This window comes from Mesoplodon mirus (genome assembly GCF_964341445.2).
Source record: "Mesoplodon mirus genome assembly, chromosome: 15".
In the NCBI taxonomy this organism is placed as follows: Eukaryota; Metazoa; Chordata; class Mammalia; order Artiodactyla; family Ziphiidae; genus Mesoplodon; species Mesoplodon mirus.
In genome coordinates this window covers 41,410,758-41,437,336 of record NC_138991.1, presented here as the reverse complement: position 1 = coordinate 41,437,336, position 26,579 = coordinate 41,410,758, and the positions used below count along the sequence as shown (strand labels likewise).

At 43.4% G+C, this 26,579-nt stretch overlaps 1 protein-coding gene across 1 annotated transcript in view; it reads left to right on the top strand.

Moving 5' to 3' along the window:
• CALN1 (calneuron 1) overlaps window positions 1–26,579 on the top strand; it is a gene marked incomplete at both ends in the record, with an annotated part of 441,002 nt that overhangs the window by 90,276 nt on the left and 324,147 nt on the right. Inside the window, one exon of the mRNA XM_082645148.1 lies at window positions 11,165–11,285. Within this exon, the coding sequence (XP_082501274.1) occupies window positions 11,165–11,285 (121 nt within the window). The remainder of the gene's footprint in view (window positions 1–11,164; window positions 11,286–26,579) is intronic.

Here is a 26,579-nt window from a genome sequence, read left to right as displayed (position 1 = left end):
GCCTAATTTCTCTCTCCATGAGTGTAGGCTTTCCTTAGCATCTTGCTTTTAATGAACAGAATGTGTCAAAGATGACGGTGTGATTTCTGAGACCAAATCATAAAAGGCCCCTCATTCTGTGTCTTGGATCACCTGCTAGGGGAAGCCAGCTGTCATGTCATAAGAACACCTGAGCAGCCCTCTGGAGAGTCCCCTGAGGATGTTGTGAACAGCCATGTGAGTACACCATCTTGGAAGTGGATCCTCCAGCTGCAGTCACACCTTCTGACGGTGGTAGCCCTGATCAGTGTCTTGACTGCAACCTTCTGAGAACTCCTGAGCCAGAACCACCCAGCAAAGCAATTCCTGATTCCTGACCCACAGAACCTGTGAGATAATAAATATTTGCTGTTTTAAGCCACTAAGTTCAAGGGTAGTTTGTTATGTAGTGACAGACAACTAACCCAACCACTTTGGAGAGCACTTTGGAAAAATTCTGTAATATCTTATATAGGTATGTAGGCTAGAGAAATTCCTCTTAAATTTATGCAAAGAGACACACGAAGATGTTCTTTGCGGAATACTTTTCTTTCAATTGGATAGTGGATAAATGAATTGCAATATGCTTTTACAATGGAAAACTATGGCACAGTTAAAAGTAAATTGTGTATATGGATTTGGGTAAGTCCCTAAACTCTAATATAGATTGAAATGTGCAAATTGCAAAAGCATATGTACAGTGTGATATTATTAATGTAAATTGAAAGATATATACAGCGATACTATAATATATTCTATATAGTTACACCCAAATGTAGGAAAATTTAAAATCATGGACCGGAAAGATACATTCCACCTCCAGAATAGTGTTGTCACAGCTGAGTGAAGGAGGTGGAGGAATAGCATAGATGGGCAGGGCTTCGATGTAAGATACTTCTTTGAAAAAAATCTAAAGCAAATGAGGAAAAATATTAGCCCATGTTCAATCTGGGTGGTGGGTCCATGGGTGAATTATATTATTTGCTGAATTTTCCGTTTGTTTGAAATACTCTTTGTTGCCAGTAATGTAGATTTTCATTCCACTACTGTTTTTGGATTTCTCCTTTGCTTTGCAAAGACCAGAACCTTTTCCAAATCAGCTTGCCTCCCAGCAAGCTGTCTTTGCTTTCTGACTTGGTATCTCCTCACTATATGCTGAGATGTCGTTATGAATTTGCATTCTTATTTCATAGACACCCTGGTTTCTTACTTATTTTTAAGGATGTAACCAGAAGCTTTGTAAAACTGTCTTCTTTCTTGTATCATATTATTGTTGACAATCTGTTTTTGGTTCTACTTCTTCTTGAAAGTGCTTCCTCCTCTGATGATGCAGAATTTTTATTTAGACCCTCACGTTGGTGTTTTCTGCTTACTCATTCCTGTCTGATTTGAGCTCTATCCAAACCCTCCTTGCCAATTGGCCTGCCCCTGCAGGATCTTTACAAGAGAACACAATTGTTTTATAAGTGCTTAGCCCAACGCTCAGCTGGTATCCATCTAGTGCATCTTTGCTGGAGTAAGTAGGGATCTTCTTGTCCCTATAACTTAACTCCTGGACTCTGAGGAGGAGACATACATTTCTGGGATATCTGAGGTCTCCTGCAGTTCTTCCTTAATCAAAAGCAATACACGAAAAACCATAAACCCCACAGGTCATTGTTCGTACTGACACTCATGCCCATAATGAATTTCACATCTTCACGTGCAGGGCCCATGCCTCAGACCCTTCTATTCCTAGCCATGTTGCAGACTGGGAGGCATGATCCCTGGGTAGCTAGAGGAAGGGGATTGTTGATTCACAGTGGTGCTAAGGGCAGTGAGGGTTTGACCCTGGCTGCTTTGAAAAAGCAATTCTAACCGAGTCTGAAGGGTGATTGTCTGATGTCATGGTTGGTCATTCCAGAGTCCCAGAAATAGAAGGGAATTTGGGTAGATAAAAATCTCCTCTTATTCCTTTACTATCTGACTCTATTATTTAGTCTGCATTCAAAGTGTGGGTATACCACTGATTATTTTCCATTTTAATCCTAATTGTGCCGACTTAATGGAAGCTTCTTCCACACCCTGGCATTGGTGCTGTTGGGAATATGATTATTTTTGTGTGCCTTCATGGATATTTTTAGGGGAATTTGGCAAAGGCTCTGTCACGGTTGGGTAGGCTCTTAACTTCTAGAATGCAGGGTCAACACGGCCCCATGTAGTCCACTAAATGGAGGACAGAAACCCGAGCAATGTATTCCAGGCTCTCAGAAGATGGCCCAAACTTCAGCTGACATCTTGTACGTCCTTTCTTGTTTTGTTTTTTTAATTTAAAACAAAGGATATTATGGGGTTTTATTTCCATATATATTTGAAATGTTTATGACATTTAAATGCTTCAAATATTACTTTAAAAAAAAATTTTTTTGCTACGCGGGCCTCTCACTGTTGTGGCCTCTCCCGTTGTGGAGCACAGGCTCCGGACGCGCAGGCTCAGCGGCCATGGCTCACGGGCCCAGCCGCTCTGCGGCATGTGGGATCCTCCCGGACCAGGGCATGAACCCGCGTCCCCTGCACCGGCAAGCGGACTCTCAACCACTGCACCACCAGGGAAGCCCTCAAATATTACTTTTTAACACTAGACTTTTCAATGTGGTATAATAATTCTGTTTGAATAACACATTGTATATAGAGTATTTTTTTGGGTTAAATTTTTTTTTTTATTTCTTTAACTATGGTTGATTTACAATATTGTGTTAGTTTCAGGTGTACAGATTCAGATTCTTTTCCATTATAGGTTATTACAAGACACTGAATATACTTCCACGTGCTACATAGTGAATCCTAGTTATTTATCTATTTTATATATTGTAGTGTGTACCTATTAATCCTATACTCCTAATTTATCCCTCCCCATCCCCTTTCCCCTTTGGTAACCATAAGTTTGTTTTCTAGGTCTGCTGTACCTCCTTTCCAAAGTCCATCTAAGACTTTAAAAAATCTTAAATTAAGTTCTTTGAAAAAATTTCGGAGGCAAGTTCAAATACATTTCTCTACATGTCTTTCTTCCTCTCTCTCTGTATCTGTAGCCCATTACCAGAAATTGATGCAACTTAAAGTACTTTAGAGAGAAGTGCTTCTCAAACTAAACTATTTGTGGGGAAGGACTAGTGTTTTTGTTTTGTTTCGTTTTTTGTTTAAAGCTCCAGTCCTTGGCAGAGTGATTTCTGTAAAATGCAGAAAGAACGAATTAGTGGAAAAATAAAATTTAAAAAGCAAAGATATACAAAAATCAAGTCAACTGGTCACATGCTTAGGTGTTGGGACAATGCTCCAAATTGCTATAAAAATTTCAATGCTTTCTTTCACTTCCTGTCCTTATCTATCTCGTTGCAAACAAGCAGTAGAGAGTATTCAGCTGGCAGTGGTCCACACACTACACTCTGAGTCGTGTTGCTTAAGAGGCCCTGCAGAATTATGTTCTGGGGTACTCTTTACCCAGAATAATAACATCAGCCTACAGGAATGTGCCTGGGTCTTCGGCACTGCTGAGAAAAAAAATGGAAGAGTTAGTCTGGGTTCTCCAGAGAAACATAACCAATAGGATATATATATAGAAAGAAATTTATTGTAAGGAATTGGCTCAGACGGTTTTGGAGGCTGAGAATTTCTACAGTCTGGCGAGCTGGAAAGCCAGGAGAGCTATTGGTGTCAGCTCCAGCCGGAGTCCAGGTCCAAAGGCAGGAGAAGACCAACGTCCCAGCTCACACTGACGGAAAGAACACATTTTCCCTTACTTTTCCTTTTTGTTTTATTCAAGCCTCTAACAGATTGGATAAGGCCCAGCCACCTTGGGAAGGGCAATCTTCTTTACTCAGACTACCAGTTTAAATGTTAATCTCACCCCAAAACACTCTCACAGACACACCCAGAGTAAGGTTTAACCAAATATCTGGGCACCCTGTGACCCAGTCAAGTTGACACAAAATTAACTGTCTCTGAAGAGCATCATCTCTTGACATCTCTCAAGTCAAAGTGTGTGAGGCTCTTTGGTTTTTTGTTTTTGTTTTTAACATCTTTATTGGAGTATAATTGCTCTACAATGGTGTGTTAGTTTCTGCATTATAACAAAGTGAATCAGCTATACATATACATATGTCCGCATATCTCCTCCCTCTTGCATCTCCCTTCCTCCCACTCTCCCTATCCAACCCCTCTAGGTGGTCACAAAGCACCGAACTGATCTCCCTGTGCTATGTGGCTGCTTCCCACTAGGTATCTATTTTACGTTTGGTACTGTATATATGTCCATGCCACTCTCTCACTTTGTCCCAGCTTACCCTTCCCCCTCCCTGTATCCGCAACTCCATTCTCTAGTAGGTCTGTGTCTTTATTCCCATCTTACCCCTAGGTTCTAAATGACCTTTTTTTTTTTTTTTTTTTAGATTCCATATATATATGTTAGCATATGGTATTTGTTTTTCTCTTTCTGACTTACTTCACTCTGTATGACAGACTCTAGGTCCATCCACCTCACTACAAATAACTCAATTTCGTTTCTTTTTATGGCTGAGTAATATTCCATTATGTATATGTGCCACATCTTCTTTATCCATTCATCTGTCGATGGACACTTAGGTTGCTTCCATGTCCTGGCTATTGTAAATAGAGCTGCAATGAACATTGTGGTACATGACTCTTTTTGAATTATGGTTTTCTCAGGGTATATGCCCAGTAGTGGGATTGCTGGGTCGTGTGGTAGTTCTATTTTTAGTTTTTTAAGGAACCTCCACACTGTTCTCCATAGTGGCTGTATCAATTTACATTCCCACCAACAGTGCAAGAGGGTTCCCTTTTATCCACACCCTCTCCAGCATTTATTGTTTCTAGATTTTTTGATGATGGCCATTCTGACCAGTGTGAAATGATATCTCATTGTAGTTTTGATTTGCATTTCTCTAATGATTAATGATGTTGAGCATTCTTTCATGTGTTTGTTAGCCATCTGTATATCTTCTTTGGAGAAATGTCTATTTAGGTCTTCTGCCCATTTTTGGGTTGGGTTTTTTGTTTTTTTTGATATTGAGCTGCATGAGCTTGTAAATTTTTGAGATTAATCCTTTGTCAGTTGCTTCATTTGCAAATATTTTCTCCCATTCTGAGGGTTGTCTTTTCTTCTTGTTTATGGTTTCCTTTGCTGTACAAAAGCTTTTAAGTTTCATTAGGTCCCATTTATTTATTTTTGTTTTTATTTCCTTTTCTCTAGGAGGTGGGTCAAAAAGGATCTTGCTGTGATTTATGTCATAGAGTGTTCTGCCTATGTTTTCTTCTAAGAGGTTGATAGTGTCTGACCTTAAATTTAGGTTTTTAATCCATTTTGAGTTTATTTTTGTGTATGGTGTTAGGGAGTGTTCTAATTTTATTCTTTTACATGTAGCTGTCCAGTTTTCCCAGCACCACTTATTGAAGTGGCTGTCTTTTCTCCACTGTATATTCTTGCCTCCTTTATCAAAGATAAGGTGACCATATGTGTGTGGGTTTATCTCTGGGGTTTCTATCCTGTTCCATTGATGTATATTTCTGTTTTTGTGCCAGTGCCATACTGTCTTGATTACTGTAGTTTTGTAGTATAATCTGAAGTCAGGGAGCATGATTCCTCCAGCTCCGTTTTTCTTTCTCAAGATTGCTTTGGCTATTCAGGGTCTTTTGTGTTTCCATAGACATTGTGAAATTTTTTGTTCTATTCTGTGAAAAATGTCATTGGTAGTTTGATAGGGATTGCATTGAATCTGCAGATTGCTTTGGGTAGTATAGTCATTTTCACAATGTTGATTCTTCCAATCCAAGAGCATGGTATATCTCTCCATCTATTTGTATCATCTTTAATTTCTTTCATCAGTGTCATAATTTTTTGCATACTAGTCTTTTGTCTCCTTAGGTAGATTTATTCCTAGATATTTTATTCTTTTTGTTGCCATGGTAAATGGGAGTGTTGTCTTTGGTTTATTACTTTGCCAAGAAATGTACCAGTTCTTCGACACTGAAAACAGGGACCCACCCCTTTGTTTTTAACCTGCTGACATCTTGTCCTTGATGTGACCATGATGCCAGGTGATACCCAGGAAATAGACTCTTTTTCAGCTCTGGTGCTTTTCATTCAGATAGCCCCCTCCTCTTGATGCAGTCAGCTGCTTGCTGACACCGCTCAGCGCTGGGGACCCCAGTGCTCTGTTGCTGACATTCTGGATCCCTTGGCACCTTAATGTGCAGTGCCAGCCAGCTCCTCTCTGAAACTCACCCTCTGCCAGGTCCTTCCTGACCCTCCTTCAAAACACAGTGTGTTTTATCTTCCACCTAACACATCATGAATTTCTTTTGCCCTGCATCCTACTTCATGTAATCCTTAGCAAAGAATTACTGATGATGTTTATTGAGAACGTACCTGATGCTAAATCAAGTGCTTTCCATACCTTATCTTATTTCATAGTTACAAAAATACTATTCAGTATGTATCCAATCCCCAGTTTTACAGAGGAGGAGACTGAGGCTTACAGAGGTTAATTAATTTACCTACATGGCTAATCAGAGCAGAGCTAGGATTTAAATCTAACACTGCTTTTGACCAGAAAGCCCTGATTCTTAGCCAGGAAACCATACTGCCTTACAGAAAATACAGAAAAATTGTTCACATGGTAAACAGTCACTTAAATAATATTTCTCAATGAGTAAAATGGCTGTTGAAAAGAAATATATATATATATATATATATATATTCATTGCGCACCATGTAAGGATCCATCTCTTAAGTTTTAGCTCAGGACTGTGTTTTTCTTTGCTGGTGAACTTGTACATTTCCCTTCCATAGCCAAAGAGAGGATCTTAAAGCTTGGGTTTCCCCAGGTGGCTTGGAGTGAAATTTAGTCCTTAATTGCAGCAGCTGTTTTTAGCTTACTTGGTATAATGCTCTTCCCTTTTTTAAACATGACTTTATTTATCTATATGGCTGGTTCAATTGCACGTGTTTTCTTTCCCACTAGACTTTGAACATTTTGGGAGAATGAACTGAATAGGTACCTAATTTTGTAAGCTGCTTTTTACAGAAGCAATTATATTGGTCTTTCAAGTGGGACTCAGTTGTGACCAGTTTTTTCTGCAAAGTACTCAGCGTTTTTTCTGTGGCTGAACGTGGCTTGGACACGCGTGTTTGAGTATAACCTTGTTACCGCGGCTGTAAAAATGTGTGTGTGGCCGGTCCAAAGCTTCAGGCAACCAAGTTAAAGGTGATAATGGGAAGCTATTTACAAAGTGCTGAGAAACTAGAGTGATGAGTGGTGAAATGGGGAGAAATGCCTTCCGGGCCTGTATCGACCTGAGGGGGGCCTCCCTCCAGGTGGCAAAATTAGAGAAGATCGGTGTGGGTATTTCCCCATGTTTAGGAAGGATTTAAATGATGGTTAAAAATAACAGCTGGTGAGACTACGGGGTCCCGGGGCCCGTGCTGAGAGGGAAGCTTTAGCCAGTGTTGATGTCTCATCCCCTGGACCATGGGAATCTGTCCAGGCTGAAATGACCATGGCAACACATGGTGCCCCAAATTAGGACTGACCTTAGGCAAGGGAGAGCAGTCCTAGCTCGTGCATCTGATTCTCACCTTTAAACCTGTTTGGTCTGAAATTTGGTCTGAAACTTTGAGAAAAGAGATGGTAATGGAAGTCTTCTTCCAAAGAAAGGTTCTTGCCTATTTATGTATAAGGATAGATTTGGCCAGGAGGGGGAAATTCTGACATATCAATAGTTAGCTGAAGATGTACCCCTTATAACTGGCAAAGGCGTGCGTACTCTGGAACTCCCCCCTGTCACCTGCAATTGGCCCGTGGATGTATGTATGTTTTGTTAGCTGTGGAAAGAGTTAAGACTGGGTTGGAGGCTGGTGGCTGGCTGTTGCCTCTGCCCAGTGTTTGGGGCCCAGAACATTTGTGAGAGTTGCCCCAGTTGTTATGATGAGAGAAAAGTACCTTTGATAGAAATAGAGAAATCAGGAAGTGTGGCCTATTTTTTAGGAAGATAATTAGTTCATTTTTCTACATCTTGAGTTTGAAATGGCTGGTGCTGAGCTGAGGCTGCTTAGTTGAAAGAGAGCTTAGGCGGCTTGTGTTCTAGATCGGATTCTTTCACTAACGGGCATCCTGCTCTTGGTCAAGCCCTGTAACTTTTTTTTTTTTTTTTTTTTTTTTTTTTTTTTTTTTTGCGGTGCGCGGGCCTCTCACTGTTGTGGCCTCTCCCACTGTGGAGCACGGGCTCCAGACGTGCAGGCTCAGCGGCCATGGCTCACGGGCCCAGCCGCTCCGCGGCATGTGGGATCTTCCCAGACCGGGGCACGAGCCCGTGTCCCCTGCATCGGCAGGCAGACTCTCAACCACTGCGCCACCAGGGAAGCCCCCCTGTAACTTTTAAGAGTCTCTTGGGTTGATCTGTAAGTCAGCAGCTCTCAGCCCATACAGGTGTATGCTGAGGTGAGCTCTAGTTGGGAGGGAGAGAGAGGAAGGGGCGTCCTCTTGGGCCTGTCACTCAGTGGTGTCACAGGGAAAAGAAGACCGGGGCCCCCGCCCCCCTCCAAACATCCTTCATCAGGGACAGTTGCTGTCATGAGTGTGGCTTGAGGGATGGCAAGGTTTGGGAGCCCTGAAGCCCTGAGCAGTCATCCCCAGAGACTGGCCTTCTGTCGCTGTTTCTTCCTGTAATTTACACCTTGTTACTCAGCAGTGCCCGGAGGGGCCGCTAGGACCACTCTAGCTTAACGCACAGACGCAAACTTTAGCGCCGAAAGGGACCCTATGGGGGACTCACATGGAGAATGATACGTGTGTGGGGAGAGAGCACAGGGGCCGATTCTCTCCCACAGAACGCCTGTCAGGGAGGCCCTCAGCCTCTGCTTGGATGCCCCCATTGGCAGGGAGATTACCCCTTCTGGTGCTGCCCAGTTTACCTTCCTGGAGCTCTGTTATAAGGGTGTTCCCTACCCGCACCCTAGAATTGACTCCCCCTCCTGCCTGCCAATTCCCTAATTCTGCTCAGAGGCGTCTCAATCCTCTTAGCCCTCTTTGCAGATGGAGAAGCAGAACCGGACATGCCCCATGGCTCACTCACTATAACAGAGCTTGCTCTTTCCCCTATGGAGAGATCCAACTTTCTCCCTCTCTTTTTTCATATTCTTTTCCATTATGGTTTCTTACAGGATCTTGAATATAGTTCCCTGCGCTAAAAAATAAGACCTTGTTTTTTTTTTAACATCTTTATTGGAGTATAATTGCTTTACAATGGTGTGTTAGTTTCTGCTTTATAACAAAGTGAATCAGCTATACATATACATATGTCCCCATATCTCCTCCCTCTTGCATCTCCCTCCCACCCTCCCTATCCCACCCCTCTAGGTGGTCACAAAGCACCGAGCTGATCTCCCTGTGCTATGCGGCTGCTTCCCACTAGCTATCTATTTTATATTTGGTAGTGTATATATGTCCATGCCACTCTCTCACTTTGTCCCAGCTTACCCTTCCCCCTCCTTGTGTCCTCAAGTCCATTCTCTATGTCTGCGTCTTTATTCCTGTCCTGCCCCTAGAAGACCTTGTTTTTTATCCGTTCAATATATAATAGTTTGCATCCCAAACTCCCAATCCAACCCTCCCCTGCCCCCCGCCCTTGGCAACCACAAGTCTGTTCTCTATGTCTGTGAGTCTGTTTCTGTTTTGTAGATAAGTTCATCTATGTTCTATTTTAGATTCCACATATAAGTGATATCATATGATATTTGTCTTCCTCTTTCTGACTTCGCTTAGTATGATAATCTCTTGGTCCATCCATGTTGCTGCAAATGGCATTATTCCATTCTTTTTTATGGCTGAATAGTATTCCATTGTATATATGTACCACATCTTCTTTATCCATTCATCTGTCGATGGACATTTAGGTTGTTTCCATGTCTTGGCTATTGTAAATAGTGTTGCTGTGAACACAGGGGTGCATGTAACTTTTTTTTTTTTTTTTGCGATACGCGGGCCTCTCACTGCCGTGGCCTCTCCCATCGCGGAGCACAGGCTCCGGACGTGCAGGCTCAGTGGCCATGGCCCACGGGCCCAGCCGCTCCGTGGCATGTGGGATCCTCCTGGACCGGGGCACGAAGCCGTGTCCCCTGCATCGGCAGGCGGACTCTCAGCCACTGCACCACCAGGGAAGCCCCACATGTAACTTTTTGAATTAAGAGTTTTGTCTGGATATATGCCCAGGAGTGAGATTGCTGGATCATATGGCAACTCTAGTTTTTTGAGGAGCCTCCATGCTGTGAGAGACCCATCCTTCTAACTGTGTCTCTCTTCCCTCCCTTTCACCTTAGTCTGGAGCCTCTGGCCCGCCTTGCACTGGTGGGAACTTCAAAGTCCCAAGGGTGGTGCTCTGGTATGAGGAGCTTGGAGCGTTTGTTCTTCTGGTCTAAGGGGATGCTTTCATTTCCTGTGAGCATGCTGGAAGCTGCTTTCATTTCATGCAGGGCAGGTGTGATTGGTGTCTCAGAGGGCTATGCTCACGAGCCACTCGTGCAGGCAGGTACAGGGCTCCTTCTCAGAGGTACAGACTGTTGTCTGTGTTTACTCAGAGTCTGGCATTTCCGACCTGCTTTGAATGCAGTGTAAGTGCAGCACCAGCTTTACCTGGGAAAAGGGAAACACTTAGATTTCCGCACGGTCACGGCTAAGACATATGGTCACTGGGCACCCTCACATTTTGGGGTGTGCAGTCCTTTCCTAGGAGGATGGAGGAAGGGTTTATCAGGCCAGGGAAAGGAGCAGAGAGTATCCTTGTTTGCATGGAGAGACAGTTGGGTGATGCTGGGGTATCCCACAGTCTGCCAGGACCACATGGCTCAAGTTCCTCATTAAATGGGGAAAATGAAGTAAGACGTACAATGAAGGAAGGGACAGAACTTGGGATCCTTCTGGAATTGCTCTGGCCGCGGGGACCCTGGAATTCTGTGACTTTCCCTCTACCAATGTTCTTGTTATTTAAAAAATACTCCTGGCCATCTGAACACCAGGGTGGTCCTTCAGGGAAGGATAGGAGGAATGGATGATGATGTCTTTCTTTCCCCTGCCCCCTGTCTCTTGTGAGCAGGGAGAAGATGCCTTTTCACCACGTGACCGCCGGCCTGTTGTACAAGGGGAATTACCTCAACCGATCTCTGTCTGCTGGCAGCGACAGCGAGCAACTGGCTAACATCTCTGTGGAGGAGCTTGACGGTAAGGAGCCTGCCTTGCGTGGGAGGTGAGCCACCGAGGGAGGCATCTGGGGCCATTGTGCATCTAAGACGCTGGCCGTCAGCTGTGGCCAAGCCTGACCATGATGCAGCAGGAAAGAGTTCAGAGATCACTTCTGCTTAAATGACTTCTTTGTGTGGGATGGACCTGGTAGCCTGAAAAATCTATGGTGAATATTTTGGTTCCTTTGGATACCAAAAGGAACCCTTTGACTGGGGAAACAGGCTTCTACTCCTGACACGTATTTTCCAGTTGATGGAATCTTGATCTCCAGTAGTGTTGCCCTGTTTCCATCTTGTCATTCACCATGGGGCCCAGCTGCGGGGAGGTCATAGACCTGTTAATGGCCGTCTCTTGACTTGTGGCCATGGTGCTTTGAATCCTGCCCAGATCAGAATCATCCGGAGGCTGTGTCTAGGTGGGAATGGCCAGCAATTATTTTGATTGCCTCTGTGCCTCTGGAACAGTGTAGCCTTGGCTTTGGGATGCGAATGAACCTGGGGACATGGTGACTGAATTCATCCTGGGACAGTGCCCCTTTGTATCCTGGGGAGATCAACTCCTTGATTAAAAAAAAAAGAATAAAACAAGGAAGAAGGTTTTTGTTTTTGTTTTTTAGAATAGAGAATTAGGTTGATTCAGCCAGATGTTTGCCTAGGTACTGCATCTGCTGAGGCCACGCCAGATTGGTTTCCCTTCTTGTTTTGAAATGCTGTGTTCCTGGTGACATTGTTTTACAACAAGAAGTTTAAATTTACTTTCTAAAGTAGGGAAGTTAAAATTACCCCAGATGGCCCATATCTTTGCCTTGAGTGTAATGGTCTGAACCAATGTGATTTCTTTGTGCACATTTCTTACACAGGGTATGGTAGGCAGGGAGATTCATCTCTGGGCCAGGGAAGACAGACTTGCTTCATGAAGGGCACGAGATGGGGCAGGCGAAGGACAGGGCTGTCGGATAGCTTTCTTGCTCTCACCCGTGTTGTTTGCTTGCTTCTCGACAGGCATACCATGTTTTGTTACGCTTCGCTTTATTGCACTTCACAGATACTGCATTTTTTACGGATTGAAGGTTTGGGGCAACACTGCATTGTCAGATGCTGGTTAGCATTTTTTAGCAATAAAATATTTTTAAATTAAGGTATGTACATTGTTTGTTTGGACCTAATGCTATCACACATTTAATAGACTACAGCGTAATGCAAACATAACTTTTATATGCACTGGGAAACTAAAAGATTCGGTGATTCGCTTTATTGTGCTATTTGCTTTATTGCAGTGGTCTGGAACCGAGTGCGCAGTACCTCTGAAGCCTACCTGTAGAGGCTTGTTTATGTCCATGATGGAGCAGTGGAGCTCAGCGGCTGGTGGGCTGGGTCTGGAGGAGAGGCCAGAGGATATTAGAGGAAGGGGAGTGATGTGGGCAGAGCCAGACTCCCTAGGAGCAGCATCTCCTCACTGTGGTCTGGACAGACTGGGGGCCAGAGAGGAGAGCAGTATCCTCAGATCTCCTGGCCTTCAAGTGGCCAGAGGATATTTGGACAAGGACACGGAAGCAGAAAATAGAGCCCTGACCTCCTCCAAAATGAGCCCATCCTGGTGGCCACAAACAAGGCCGAGGCTGAGCTGGGTGTGTTGGCAAAGTGAGGTGAGGCCCAAGCTTTCCTGTGTCCTGGGGAGGAGTCCTACCTAGTGGAGAGCAGGGCAGTGGTGCATTGATTTGGGAGGGGGGCTGGTTACTGGTCCCCCAGTTTTAGTCATCACTTAGCAGGGGGGACTGGGAGCCTCCTGTGTGGAGCCCTGTGGAGCAGAGGCCATGAGACTTGGGCAGAAAGTCTGTGTGTTTCGGGCAACTCTTTTTTGTTCTTTTTAAATTGAAGTATCGTTGACTTACAATGTTGTGCTAGTTTCAGGTGTACAGCAAAGTGTTTCAGTTATACATATACATATGTATATATATTCCTTTTCAGATTCTTTTCCTTTATAAGTTATTACAAAATATTGAGCATAGTTCCTTGTGCTATACAGTAGGTTGTTTATCTGTTATATATATAGTAGTGTGTATAAGTTAACCCCAAACTCCTAATTTATCCCCACCCCCTTTCCCCTTTGGTAACCATAAGTTTGTTTTCTCTCTGTGGGTCTATTTCTGTTTTATATATAAGTTCATTTGTATCATTTTTTTTGATTCCACATATAAGCGATATCATATGATATTTCTCTTTCTCTGTCTGACTTACTTCACTTAGTATGATAAGCCCTAGGCCCATACATGTTGCTGCAAATGGCATTATTTCATTCTTTTTTGAGGCTGAGTAATATTCCATTGTATAAATATACTACATCTTCTTTATCCATTCATCTGTCGATGCTCATTTACGTGGTTTCCATGTCTTGGCCGTTGTAAATAGTGCTGCAGTGAACAGGTGGGTGCATGTATGCTTTTGAATTATGGTTTTCTCCGGATATATGTTGGGCAACTCTTGCAGAGGCTGCGACGCCTAACCCAGTGAAGTTTGGAAATCGTCTAGGGCTTTCACATACCCTGGCTTTCCATTTTTCTTCCTCCTCCTTCCCAGCTTTGCCATGAATAATCAAGAGATGATTTTTCCAAGACTTCTCAGAGTGATGGCTTTTTTCTCTGTGAAATCTGGGCCACTGTCAGGGCTCATGGCTTTTCAAGAGATCCACTGCCTGGATTTCGGCCCTTCTCCACTTGGGCACTGGCTGAACTCTGTTCTTGGGCCAGCAGTAGAGCTCACCATCCTGTTGTTTCTGTCAGGCACAGGCAGCTGAATGGGGCTGAAAGGCGCCTTCTCAGCAGGTGAGACTAGCGGGGGGTAATTCTCACAGCCCTGGAGGTCCAGGTGGGTGGCCTTGGCCCTGGAAGCCCTGGTTGTGGGGGGCAGGCGTCCCTGGTTGAGTGAAGCTGGACTTTATGGCCTGAGGTCGGCTGGGGAAGATGCTGTATTTGTCCTTCAGGAGGGTAATCCAGGCTCTCAGCCTGGAGAAAGGTCATTTATTTTCTAATGGAAGATTCCTTCTACTTATTTATTTATTTATCTTTGCCAAGGTGAACCCTGAGTTATGACTGCTTACGCTTTGTTACAAGCATCTTGGAGCTCCAGGCAGGGCTGTGAGATGTGTTCTGAGAGCAGAACAGGCGGGCAGGGTCTGAAAACCAACTGGCTTGAATCAGTTCAGAGGACTGCAGCTTGGTTCTTGGGGAAGCCGGTTTCCGAGACTGTGCTTGTTTGCTGTTCTCTTGGAGCTGCCTTGTGTCAGCCAAGCCTTAATATCCTACTGTTCGGGGCCGCTCATTTATCCTCACGGGACATGTGGTGCTGCACAGGGAGTTGATGTGTTGGACACTGGTGGATATTGAAACATCCTTTGTGGTCCAGCCACCTTGGGTGCAGATGTTAGTTGGGTACCATCCCCGCCCCGTGTGGCTGCAGCCTTTTGCTTATGGATCACCAAGGGCAGGTTCCCTCACCTGGTCAGTGTTTGTCACTGGGGATGGAATGCCCCTTTCCTTCAGTGTAAGGATCAAGGGCACCCAGTCCATGAGAGGTTACCCTCTGAGGACGGGGCCACTCAACACGCAGGCCACCTCCAGTTGCCCTTCGCTGTGGGAAGTTTCTATTTCTTCTCTTTAAACAAAGCTTATGAGGAAATAATGCAAAGCTGCATCAAATTGGCCAGACTGGAATTGGAAATCACCCAACTAGCAAAGTCAGCAATGATGAATTGGTTGAGATCCTTCCTTCCTCTCCTTCCTTCCTTCCTTCCTTCCTTCCTCTTCATTCATATTTTCATTCCTTTTCATTCATTCATTACAGGAATGTTTACCCAAATGCTTTCTGGGTGGAGGAGGAATTCAAAGAAGTATAATCTTTGTTGCCTGGCTCAAGGATTTTACAATCTACCCAGGGAGTTTATGTACATACAAAATTTATTAGCAGTATCTTGTACTTTCAGAGTGGGTCATGTGGAATTTTATTAGATGCATGAATTATAATTTTTTAAAAACAGTTTTTTCATTGCTATTTTTTGAATAATCTTGTGAGGCTGTCTTAATCTTAAACTGAGCTTGCCTCTATCTGAAGTTTACTCATTTTCATTAATGTATGGTGTTCCATTGTATATAAATATACCTCAATTTCCATATCCATTCTATTCAGGATGGATATTTGGGTTGTTTCCAGTTTGGGGCTATTAGGATGTAATCAACCTCCCCTTCTGTTGCAGCTGTGATGTTGGGGGCTGCTCTCCTCACGGCTCCCTGTGGCCGCTGTGAAATGTCTGAGTGTGGGTATTTCACGTTATTTTTGCCAGTAACAGTGTCAGCCTCTCAGATTAATTTCTTGGGTCTTCCTTTTAGCCTAGGTTAGTTTGCTGTCACATCTTGGATGGTTGTTATTTCTGTTTTTTTTCTTCAGGAATGCCTGCCATTCTAATGCTAGATCTTCATTCGATGTTTTCCACAAAATGCATCTCTTCTCACATCATTTTCCTCTGTTTTGCACTTCTACGTTCATTCTTGAGTCTGTCTACCACCTCGTTGATTTAGTTGTTTGCAGTCACTTAAAAAAATTTGTTTTTGATTCCCTTTAGAGTGTATTTTCATTATGGATGAAAGTTTCAGTTTCTCTGTAGTTTGATTTTATTTCAGTAGCTCCCCCTTAACTTTTTGGTCAAAGTATAATACCGAAAAGTATTATTGCACAGTTCAATTCTTATAAAACATGAACATACGTGCAGCAACCACCCAGGTTAAGGAATAAGGTGTTACCAGCACCCTGAAGTACCCCTGAGGTCCTTCCTAATACCTCTTCCTCAAAGACAACCACTGCCCTGAATTACCTATCATCATTTAATTGTGTTTGTGTTTTTCCTTCATCTCAAGGGGGTTATATTATATTTATTGTTTTGCATCCAACCTCTTTTCTTCACCATTATACTTGTGAGGCTCAACCATGTTTTTGAGGGTAGTTGAAGTTCATTCATTTCATTAACATATAGTGTTTCATCACATATAAATAGATCTCAGTTTATTTATCCATTATATTCTCAGTGGGTATTCGAGTTGTTTCCAGTTTGTAGCTATTATGAAATAGCCCTTGGTGTTGCTGCTGTGCTCTTCTCATGGCAACCTCTTCCTCTTTTACTGGAGCCATATTTTTTTATTCTCTCCCAGCTCTCTGTCTTATTGAGAACAATTTGTACACAGTTTGTGAAAATCTCTTCTGTTTCTTGTGATAAGTTATATACAGAGATTTTTTATAATAAATATCTGTTTCTCCAAGTCTCCCAGCTGATGCTACCTTTGTTTTCCACTAGAAGATGTTTTTATATGGTCCCCTTTGCTTTTTTCTGTTCTGCTTTGTGACTCAGCAATGAGAGTTCTTTGTAGGTCCACGATCTGTCAGCAAACAAGGTTTATAAAGAGTCTTTAGCCTTCTTCCTTCTATCTTCACTTTATTCCAGACCTGGGATAATTTCCCCCTTTTCAGCCCCAGCTGGAGAGTTCAGTTTCTAGAAGATGTTCATCTAGTCCATGGCTACTGGGCTGAGGGGGGATCTTGATGGCCCCTCCTCTTGGGTTTGCTCCTTATGTCACAGAATTCAATTAACTCCTTTATTCTTCTTTTCTTTGGATCTCCTTCCTTTTCCCATGCTAGTATCCAACATTCTGGTACATATTCTGGCTCTCATCTCTCCCCCGCAAATAATCCAGGGTGGGACACACCCTCCCACGGCTCTTATTACTCTCAGAGAGTTATGTACCCTGAAGGAGCTTAGAAAGGAGGTGCTGCTGAGGTGGGTTTGGGTTGAGGAATAGATCACCGTGGAGAACAGTTACTATGAAATAGGGACCGACCGCTTGATTTGCTGGTCAGCATAGCCTCTGGGTCCCTGGCGGGGCAAACAATGGTGATGAGCCAATGTCTTCCTTCTGTACGTGTTTCTCTGGTTCCCAGGGTGGGTGGAAATTGTGTTTCTCCAGTTTCATTGGTGTGGCAACTAGCAAAAATTCTCCTCAGGCTCTGACATGTGTATACATCTCAAAATTAATATTTCTGGGGATGTGCATACATTATCCTACATACATTTCTGGAGGGTATTTTAATTTGAGTTTGGGAGTGGATGTATCAATCCGCCAACTTTCAAACACAAAAAGCACCACTTCAGTAGTTGACTACCTCCATCTGGACTGTTCCAGAGACACCGCATCTGCAGAACCAGTTTCCTCAATGGCCCCCTGTTTGCCTGATCCAGAGGACTCTCAGGTGTTTATTCCAGACTTTCTGCAGCATCTGGCAGCATTGCTCACACCCTTGGTTTTGGTTTGTCATTGCCTTGGCATCCATGTCACTAGCTGGCTCTCCTCCTTCCTCTTTTCTACCTCTTTGACATTCCCCTCATCTTCTGCCCAGTGCTGATGCATTGTTTTTCCCCGGGATTGGTTTTTGCTGTCATCCTCAAGGGCAACTGCATACTGATCGCCTCGGGATAGATATCTTTGATCCCTGCCTCCGTCCTGAATTCTAGACCTGCTACCTATAGTCCTGTGTAGATGTCCCACGAGTCCCTTAAACTCCAGTGATCCAAAGCTGGACAGATTTTCTTTTTCTCTCTCAAACTGCTCCTCCCCTGGAATTTTTCTCAGGAAATTATGTCACATTACACCCAGTCAGCCACGGTGGTAATTTGGGGGTCATCCTTGATTCCTCTTTTTCTCTTACTCCACACATATCATTGGCAAAGCCCTGCAGATCAACTTCCTTCTCCTCCAACCACATGGCTGTTTTCTTGGGCCAGGTTCTCCCACCAGCTAGACAACTGCAGTCACCAAGAGGTGATCTCCTTGTGCCTCGTCCAGGATATCAGCCTTGTATCAGTTCAGTTCCATTTCACTGGAAGGATGCTTCTCAAATACACACTTCATTAGGTTATCAGTTTTCCCTTCTTGTCCTACAAACACGTGCACACACACACACACACACACACACACAAAACAACAGTGTATTTAAAATTTCTTTAATCCTTTTAAAAAATTTTAAAATCTATAGAGGTCCTGGAAAGTACAGTGAATACCTGTTTACCCTTTGTCTAATTTGCTGACATTACAGCATTTGCTTTCTCTCTCTCTCCCTTTTTCTCAACACACACGCACAATTTTTTCAGTTCTAGAATTTTAATTCGGTTCTTTTTTATAGTTTCCATCTCTCTGCTGAAATACTCTGTTTACTCATTTAAATGATATTTTTCTTTAATTCTTTGGACATATTTTCCTAAATCTATAATAGCTCTTTAAAGTCTTTAGGTATTAAACCCAACATCTAGGCTCTAGATCATCTGCAGGTTGATTTCTGTTGTCTTTTTAGATTATAGTCAGGTTTTCTTGTTTCTTTGCACACCTGTTAATATTTGACTGTACACTGAACATTTTGAATGCTATGTTGTATCGACTCTGTGTTCTGTTAGCTTTCTTTGAAGAAGGATGATTTTCTGTTCTAACAGGTAGTTCAGTTACTAGCCTACCACCTTAAACTTCTGTTGGTTCAATTTTGTTTTATTTTATGTTAGGGTAGATCTTTGGAAATCCCAAGGTGACTCCCAAGCCCCTCTAGCTTGGCAGGGACTCGGCCTCCAAACTCTGTCTTCCTTGTGGATCTTGTCAGGGCTTGGTTTTAGGTTTTGTTCAGGTGGGTCTTATGTAGGCCTTCAGAGTGTGTCCCTTACTCTTAAGATGTGTCTTTCTAGTGTCTGGTTGCCTGGGGTATTAATGAGGTTTTTCAGACGTCCCCTAGGGATGCTTAAATTCTAGCATCTGTCTTCCATTCTCAACCTCATAGCAGCTGCTTCCTGGTAAGTCTGGTTTAATCTCAGTTTGCACTTGGGTTGCCCAACCTTCAGCCAAGTATTCATAAGGAACCCCCACACAGGTTTCCGAAGCCCCCTCTCTGCATAGTTTTCTTCCCTCTGCTGCCTGACCCCACAGATTCTAGCCCCTTCCACTACCCCAATGTAAGAACTGTGCTTGGGAAATTGTCCCTGGGCAGAGGGCCAGGGTGAACATGGGGCTTACCACGTGAATTTCCTCTTGCCCTGCAATTGCAGCCTTGTGCTGCCGGTTGTTTATGGCCCGCAAACAGTTGCTTTATGTATTTTGTTCAGGTACACGGTGGGAGGGTTATTCTCAAACCCATTACTTTGTCACAGCAAAAGCTTATTAGTAGTAATTTGTTTTTTACCTGAACCAGTTAAAAGTAATTTTCAACCATCATAGCACTTTACCCTTTAACACTTCACTTCTGCCTATAGTTCTGAAGTGGCTCTCCATAGCCTATAGCTGTGTTAGCTGTAGCGCATCTCTGTGTCAGGGCGTATGAAGCCCTGTGTGGCCTGGACCTTTCATTTTGTCTGCTTCACCTCCCTACTTGCCTTCTAGATCATTTCCTGCTGCCTCACAATCTCTCCTGCTTCCCTGCCTTTGTTTCAGCTGCTTCTTTCAGGAATGTTCTATCTACCTGGGAAAGACCTATCCATATTGCAAGTTTCAACATTGTCAGTTGTTGTCATCCTCCTCCTCATCACAGCTGTTTATTGAATGCTTACTATGTTCCAGGAACTGTTCAAAGTGCATGAGATGAATTAACTCATTTAACCCTCTCAATAATGCTCTGATGCAGGTACTATTATTAACCCCACTTTTGCAAATGTGGAAAAGGGAGACATTAAATAACCTTGTCCAAGGTCGCCTAACTAGCATGTGTTGGAACGGGGTTGCAGCCTACCACCTGGCTTCAGAGCTCGTGCTTTTTAAGTTCTATGTTCTGAATCCTCCCACCTGCTAAGTAAGACCCTTTGTGCCTTCCCTTCACCCTCATGTCACTATCATATATATCACTGCCACCACTGTGACACCTGGGTGAGAACTTGGCTGATTAATCAACCTTTCAGTGGGTGGAGAGATATTTTTAAAGCTCTGTGTGAGCCCAGTGTGTTTCTCACGGAGAGCAGAGGTGCACAGCAATCCAGAAAAGGCTGGTGATGGGCTTGAGTTCATGCTGGAAGGGGACTGCCTCCTGTGCTCTGAGCTCTGAAGAGCCCCTTTCCACCCCCACTTGTCTGGTACATCATATATTTTCTTGTCAAGAAGTCTCCCCCCACCCTTTTTTCTTTCTCCTCTACTTGTGCTGGTTGATTTAGAAATCTCAGAGGCACACCCTACTATCCTTTTTTGAGATGCTTCCCTCTACGGGCTTTTCAAGTGGGGTTTTAAGAAGGCAGAAACGTTACTGTCACAAGAAGAGAAGCTCTCAACTCTTATCTGAGAAGGCTGATGGCTCAAAGTTCTCTCCTCCAGAGGAGGCGATAAAACCTACACAATGAGCCACATCATCCAACAGGAGTGGGAGTGCCAGATAGACAGCTCTGCTCTGGAGCTGGGAATTAGCCTTACAACCCTGGTCTTTTATCTACCTGGGTACTTTCCTCCTAGATGCTTGACCTGCCTTTGAGCCTTGAGAGGGCAAGTCTTTTGTGGTGAGTTGTGAAGCTTTGTTAGCAGAGCCAAGGAGGGATTTCTTTGATGGTAGCTGCTTCTAAGGGCCCACTCCTTAAAGGGACATTTGTCTAAGTCGTCTTGATCTGAAAATGTGTTTTGATAGCTGTGACCAAGAAGGAAACCTGAGTACCATCCCTGCTACTTTCATTTTCTTCGTTGGTAATTTGTATGCTGCCTGCTTCCCAAAGTGATGGAGACATCATATGATAAAAGAAGAAACACAAACTGCAAAGGCTGTCAGAATAGAAATAGGAAATAAAAATCCATATACCAAGAGGAAGAAAAAAATATGACAGTCCCTAACACTAATACATTTACTGTGAATGAGCATTAAATTTAGCTCCAGGCTTCCAATTGGTTGGGGCAAAAAAGGTAACATACCTTATTCCAATGACAACCTTCAAGGGTCCTTTTGGAAGAATAGTCTTCTCATTTGTATTTTAAATAGGAGCCCTTTGGCTCATAATAAAAATATCCAACATACAATCATTTTGTATTGTTATTTCAAAGATGTTGGTGGCTTTCAGCTTTTTCTCAACCTCTAATTTCTGAAGGTTTTTTAAAACCTTTTTTCCCTAGTAATGGTGCCTTTTGATGGTGGTGATTCTCAGTGAAGGACTAGGTGCTAATCTTAGACTCCAGATATAGAAAGAGGAGGGCAGATGGTAGTTTAAAAAGCCTTCCCACCGGACGATGCTAAGTACCCCCTGTAGGATATGTTTCTCTGGTTTCCCCTCCTAAGAACCCTGCTTGAGATAGTAGGAAGAAGTGATATCTTGGTTTAAAAGTTTCCTACATGTAGTTCCTTCCCTTCATGTAGGTCCTATATGAAGGACCTACATCATAAAGCATGACCTTTGACTTGGGATATTTGTGGAACAGGAGTTACCAGCAATTCATCTCTGTCATAAAATAACCTTGATATTCTTCCTGTTGAACCTTCAGCTTTCAACAGAAATGCATCCTAATAGATCTGCTAAGGTAATTAAGCTCCACAGTGCTTCCCCAAATAACTGAATAAGTTAACCTGTTGAGTCAAATTGTTCTGCATTATCCATCTGGATACTGAAGAGAGTTTGCCAAAACTCATCATTTTGATGTTGGCTTCATTGATACTGAGCTGTTTCTCCTGGTGGTAATTGGCCAGCAGCAGGTTCAGCTGTTTCCTGGGACTACTGAGGAATGTGATATTAGCAATATGTTCTAGCAGGGATGGCTCACTGGTCTTTCCTCTTCACAGTGGCATCCGGAGCATCTCATGCAAACACTGCTCCAAACCATTTAAAAGCAGGTGATGAGCTAGGACACAGCCATTTAAAATATGGGTTTTCTCTATCAAGGTGGTCATTTCTACTTTCTCTAATTCTCAAGCCAGAAGAACACTGAATTCACATTGAGACCTATATTGCTGTATTGTTGTGTGACAAATTACTCCCAAACTTACTAGTTTAGAACAAAAAAACATTTTTATCTCACAGTTTCCGTGGATCAGGAATCTGGGAGTGGCAAAGATGGCTGGTCTGGCCCAGTGTCTTTCAAAAGGTTGCAGTCAAGACACTTACTGGGATTGCAATCATCTGAAGGCTCGACTGTGGCTGGGGAATCTATCCAAACTCACTCCCAGGGCTGTTGGCTGGAGGCCTCAGTTCCTTCCATGAGGGCCTCCCCCTAGGACTGCTTGAGTGACTTTATGACATGGGATTTGGCTTTTCCTAGAATGAATGATCATTTTATCATCTTGTCTCAGATGTCACATATTGTCACTTCTGCCACATACATTCGCTAAACGTGAGTCACTAAATAGAGCTTATACTTAAGCTAAGTGGAATTAGGCTTCATTTTTGAAGGAATGAATATCAAAGCATTAGCAGGTGTATTTTAAAGCCACCAAAGAACATACAAATTAGCTTGGAGATGGCTTCTAGCTGTTGAAATGAAAGCTAATGAAATGTTACAGAAAGTTCTAAAGTCATACTTAGCAATTTCTTTATGCAGTAAAGAAGAGAGGACCAAATGTCATTGCTACAAAAATAGGAATTAAAGCCTACCTGACAGAGTAGGATCTCTGGAGTTCCACAGATCTGGGACTATTCCAGTTATACTACTTAGCAGTTGCAACAGGGCTGGTTAGCTCTTCTCCAATATCATCTCTTCCTTAGTAGAAGAAACTTTAGCTGGACAAGTGGGTGCTAGAATAAAGACTACATTTCCCAGTCTCCTTAAGAGCTAAGTGTGGCCATATTAGTAAGTTCTGGCCAATGAGATGTAAGCCAAAGTGACATTGGGCAACTTCGGTGCACTTTGCCTCTTCTTTATCCTTTCCTCCTTCTTATTACTGGAGTGGGAATGTCTTCATCTGACACCATGAAGACAAAGATGGCAGAGTGGTGAGCTGGAAGGATCCTGGGTGCCTGAGGATAGTGGAACAGAGAGAAATTGACTTCTGTTTTGTTTTTTCTGGGCACTCACAGCTGAACCCAAACCCACTGGATCAGCAGCCGTATGACCACAGACAAGTAATCCAACCTTTAAACCTATTTTCCCATTTTTAAATTAGTGTCTTACATATAATGCTACTTTTAAGAATCTTCTGCTTACTATTTTTGAGGAGGAAGTATTGTTGTAGAAGATTAGAAGTGATGGATCTATTATTTCAAAGCATGGGAAGTTTGTCCTTTTTCTAATACATGTATGACTATATTTCAAATTCATCCATTGAAATGTGAAAGGAAGAGGTTCAGCAGGGGCAGAAAAGGGCAGAGCCAGCAGGGCAGGCTGGATGGCAGAGACCCAAAATGCCTCCAGGGGGACATGAACGTTTGCTGGCTTTGTTTCATTATGAGGGCAGCACCCAGTTACACTACGTTCATCCCTGTGAGCAAACACAGTGAACGTTTAGACACATAGTGACTGCTCAGAAATACTTGTTGAATAAATGAATGCCAGGTCCTTTGATAAGAGAAGTTTGTCCCAAAGTGAGCTAATTTTTCCCGATTATTCGTTCTATAATGAGAGTGGAATTGAGATGATGTACCTGGCAGTGAAACATGGTTGATGATGCATGGCATTTAGAGTCAGATGCTCCATGAGTTTTGGTTTTCTCGCTAAGAAATTTATGGGCATGTTCATTCCTGATCCTTGGAAGCGTCACAGTGAGGAACCAGAAAGCCTGAATTTTCAACCATCCGCAGAAGTTTTGCACGTCTGGTTCTATCTCTCAGGTCTATCTCTAGACCACTTCTCCAGCTAAGCTTCTTCAGACCCTTTAACTGTGCTTTATATGCCATGGTTAGTCCCCTAGGACTATGAAGGATATGATATCCTTCATATTCTCAAAAGCGAAAATCCTCTGTCAGAAGGAAGTACTCTTTGTGTTAAAAATGTGGATAGCAGTGGGCCTCCCTGGTGGCGCAGTGGTTGGGAGTCCGCCTGCCGATGCAGGGGATACGGGTTCGTGCCCCGGTCCGGGAGGATCCCATATGCCGCGGAGCGGCTGGGCCCGTGAGCCGTGGCCGGTGGGCCTGCGTGTCCGGAGCCTGTGCTCCACAACGGGAGAGGCCACAACAGTGAGAGGCCCGCATACCGCAAAAAAAAAAAAAAAAAAAAAAAAAAAATGTGGATAGCAGTATATACTTCCAAGGGATAATATGAGGTAATATATGCAGAGTGAGTTACTATTGTGTATGGTATGTAGTAAGTGCCCAATAAATAGTGACAGTAGTAGTAATAGTAATTGTTGATGTTATTGTTGTTATGACGACGACGATGATGAAGATCACCACAATAATGACAAGACACATCGAGACAGAGGATTATTACTTCCACCTTGGGGCAAATTGGCTCCTTAGAGGAAAAAGCAAAACCCTAGTCAGTATCCTATGCAGTTGTCCTGTCAGGACAGGCTCACTTCAGGAGGTGGATGCCCCTAATTGGAAAGACCTTTCAATGGGGAAGAATTTGGGCACCCCACCATGATTCTCTGTGTCTAAGCCCATAAGGACATCTTTCCCGACCTTAACTTCCGCACTTTACCTTGCAAAGATCTTGTCCTCATTGGAGTGAAAGTAAGAGTCTAAGTTGTCAAAGGGGAGGAAAAGGACCCAGTGACACTGACTTCCAAACCTTGGGTTGTCCTGAGAGATAGAACCAGATGTGTGAAACTTCTGCGGATGGTTGAAAATTCAGGCTTCTGGCTCCTCACTGTGATGCTTCCAAGGATCAGGAATGAACATGCCCATAAATTTCCTTTTTAAAAATATCTCACACGACTTATTCCATGGGTTGGAGTAGAGGTGGTGATGGTAGATAGGAAGGCCGAAATCATGGCCAGATGACCAGAACCCACTCCCTTTTAGAAGGGGACATCATCAGCTCTTTGAGTTCAACACATTGGAAAGAAGTCTACCATTCCTTCTTCTTTGAACTGGTTGTGTTGGAATAGTGATGCTTTCTGGAAAGGGAAGAGCCCAGCCATAGGTTTTGCTGGATGTAGCTTCTGTCCCTGTTTCCTGTTGTGTTCCCTTTGCTGGCTTTTTCTCACTCTCCCAGGGCTCCCCTAACCTTATTTGCTTAAGATTCAAGGCTATTTTTGTTTTAATGTTTCTTCCAAACTATAGATATTAACCTTCAGTATTAATGGTTTGTTTGTAACCCTAAGATTTATGGTGATAGTGAAAAAACTGTAGTTCCCCCCCACCGCCCCGTAAAGCTGCTAAAACAAATGGCCCCAGGACCTAAAGTCATGCTGACCTAGGGAATGTGCTACCATTTTCATGCGCAGGCATAGGGCTGGTTCTTAGCCTGGTGCTGGTTGGCTTTGCTGGTTATTACTCTGCTGGTATCCAGTAAAATGAGCCTCAGGATACATAGCTCACCTCAACCATCTGGGTGGCAATTTAACATCTCTGCCTAGAAGCATCTTAGGAAGGATGGGTCCTAAAATTCTTGGTCTGATGCCTCTAAGCAATTTGTAGGAGATTTTATAGAGCTTAGTCTCTCTGCCATCTGGTGCTCAGGTGGGGAAGGGGAGTCACGGGGACCACACCTGAGAATTCACTGTCTCCTGCACCTCCCTGGTGCTTCCTCTCAGACCACCAAGTGCAATTTCTTAGCTGGCACATACTGGGGATGCAAAAACTTCTGAGCATTTCAAGTGCATGACTGATCATGATTTGATGCTACTTTCTTTAAGAACCCTTCAGAGGCACCATCTATTTCTGGTGTAATGACCTATATGGGGAAAGACTCTAAAAGAAAGAGTTGATATATGTATATGTATAACCGATTCACTTTGCTGCACAGCAGAAACTAATACAACATTGTGAATCAACTATACTCCAATAAAAATTTTAAAAAAAAGAACTGAAGGTCATCCCACTAGAGATGGTCAACGGGCCCCTTGAATATTGAATTCTGGGACTCATTAGCCTGGAGATAAAGATTTTGGAATCTTTATTATATTGAAGTGACGGATTAAAGGAAAGAGGGGCAAAGACCAAACCCCAAGGCCCAACAGCCGTGCATTCCACGGACCACAGTTGGTCACTGGTGACTGGGGGATTGGGATGGACCACTTCTCTAGCTAAGCTTCTTCAGACCCTTTAACTGTGCTTTATATGCCACGGTTAGTCCCCTAGGACTATGAAGGATATAATATCCTTCATATTCTCAAAAGCGAAAATCCTCTGTCAGAAGGAAGT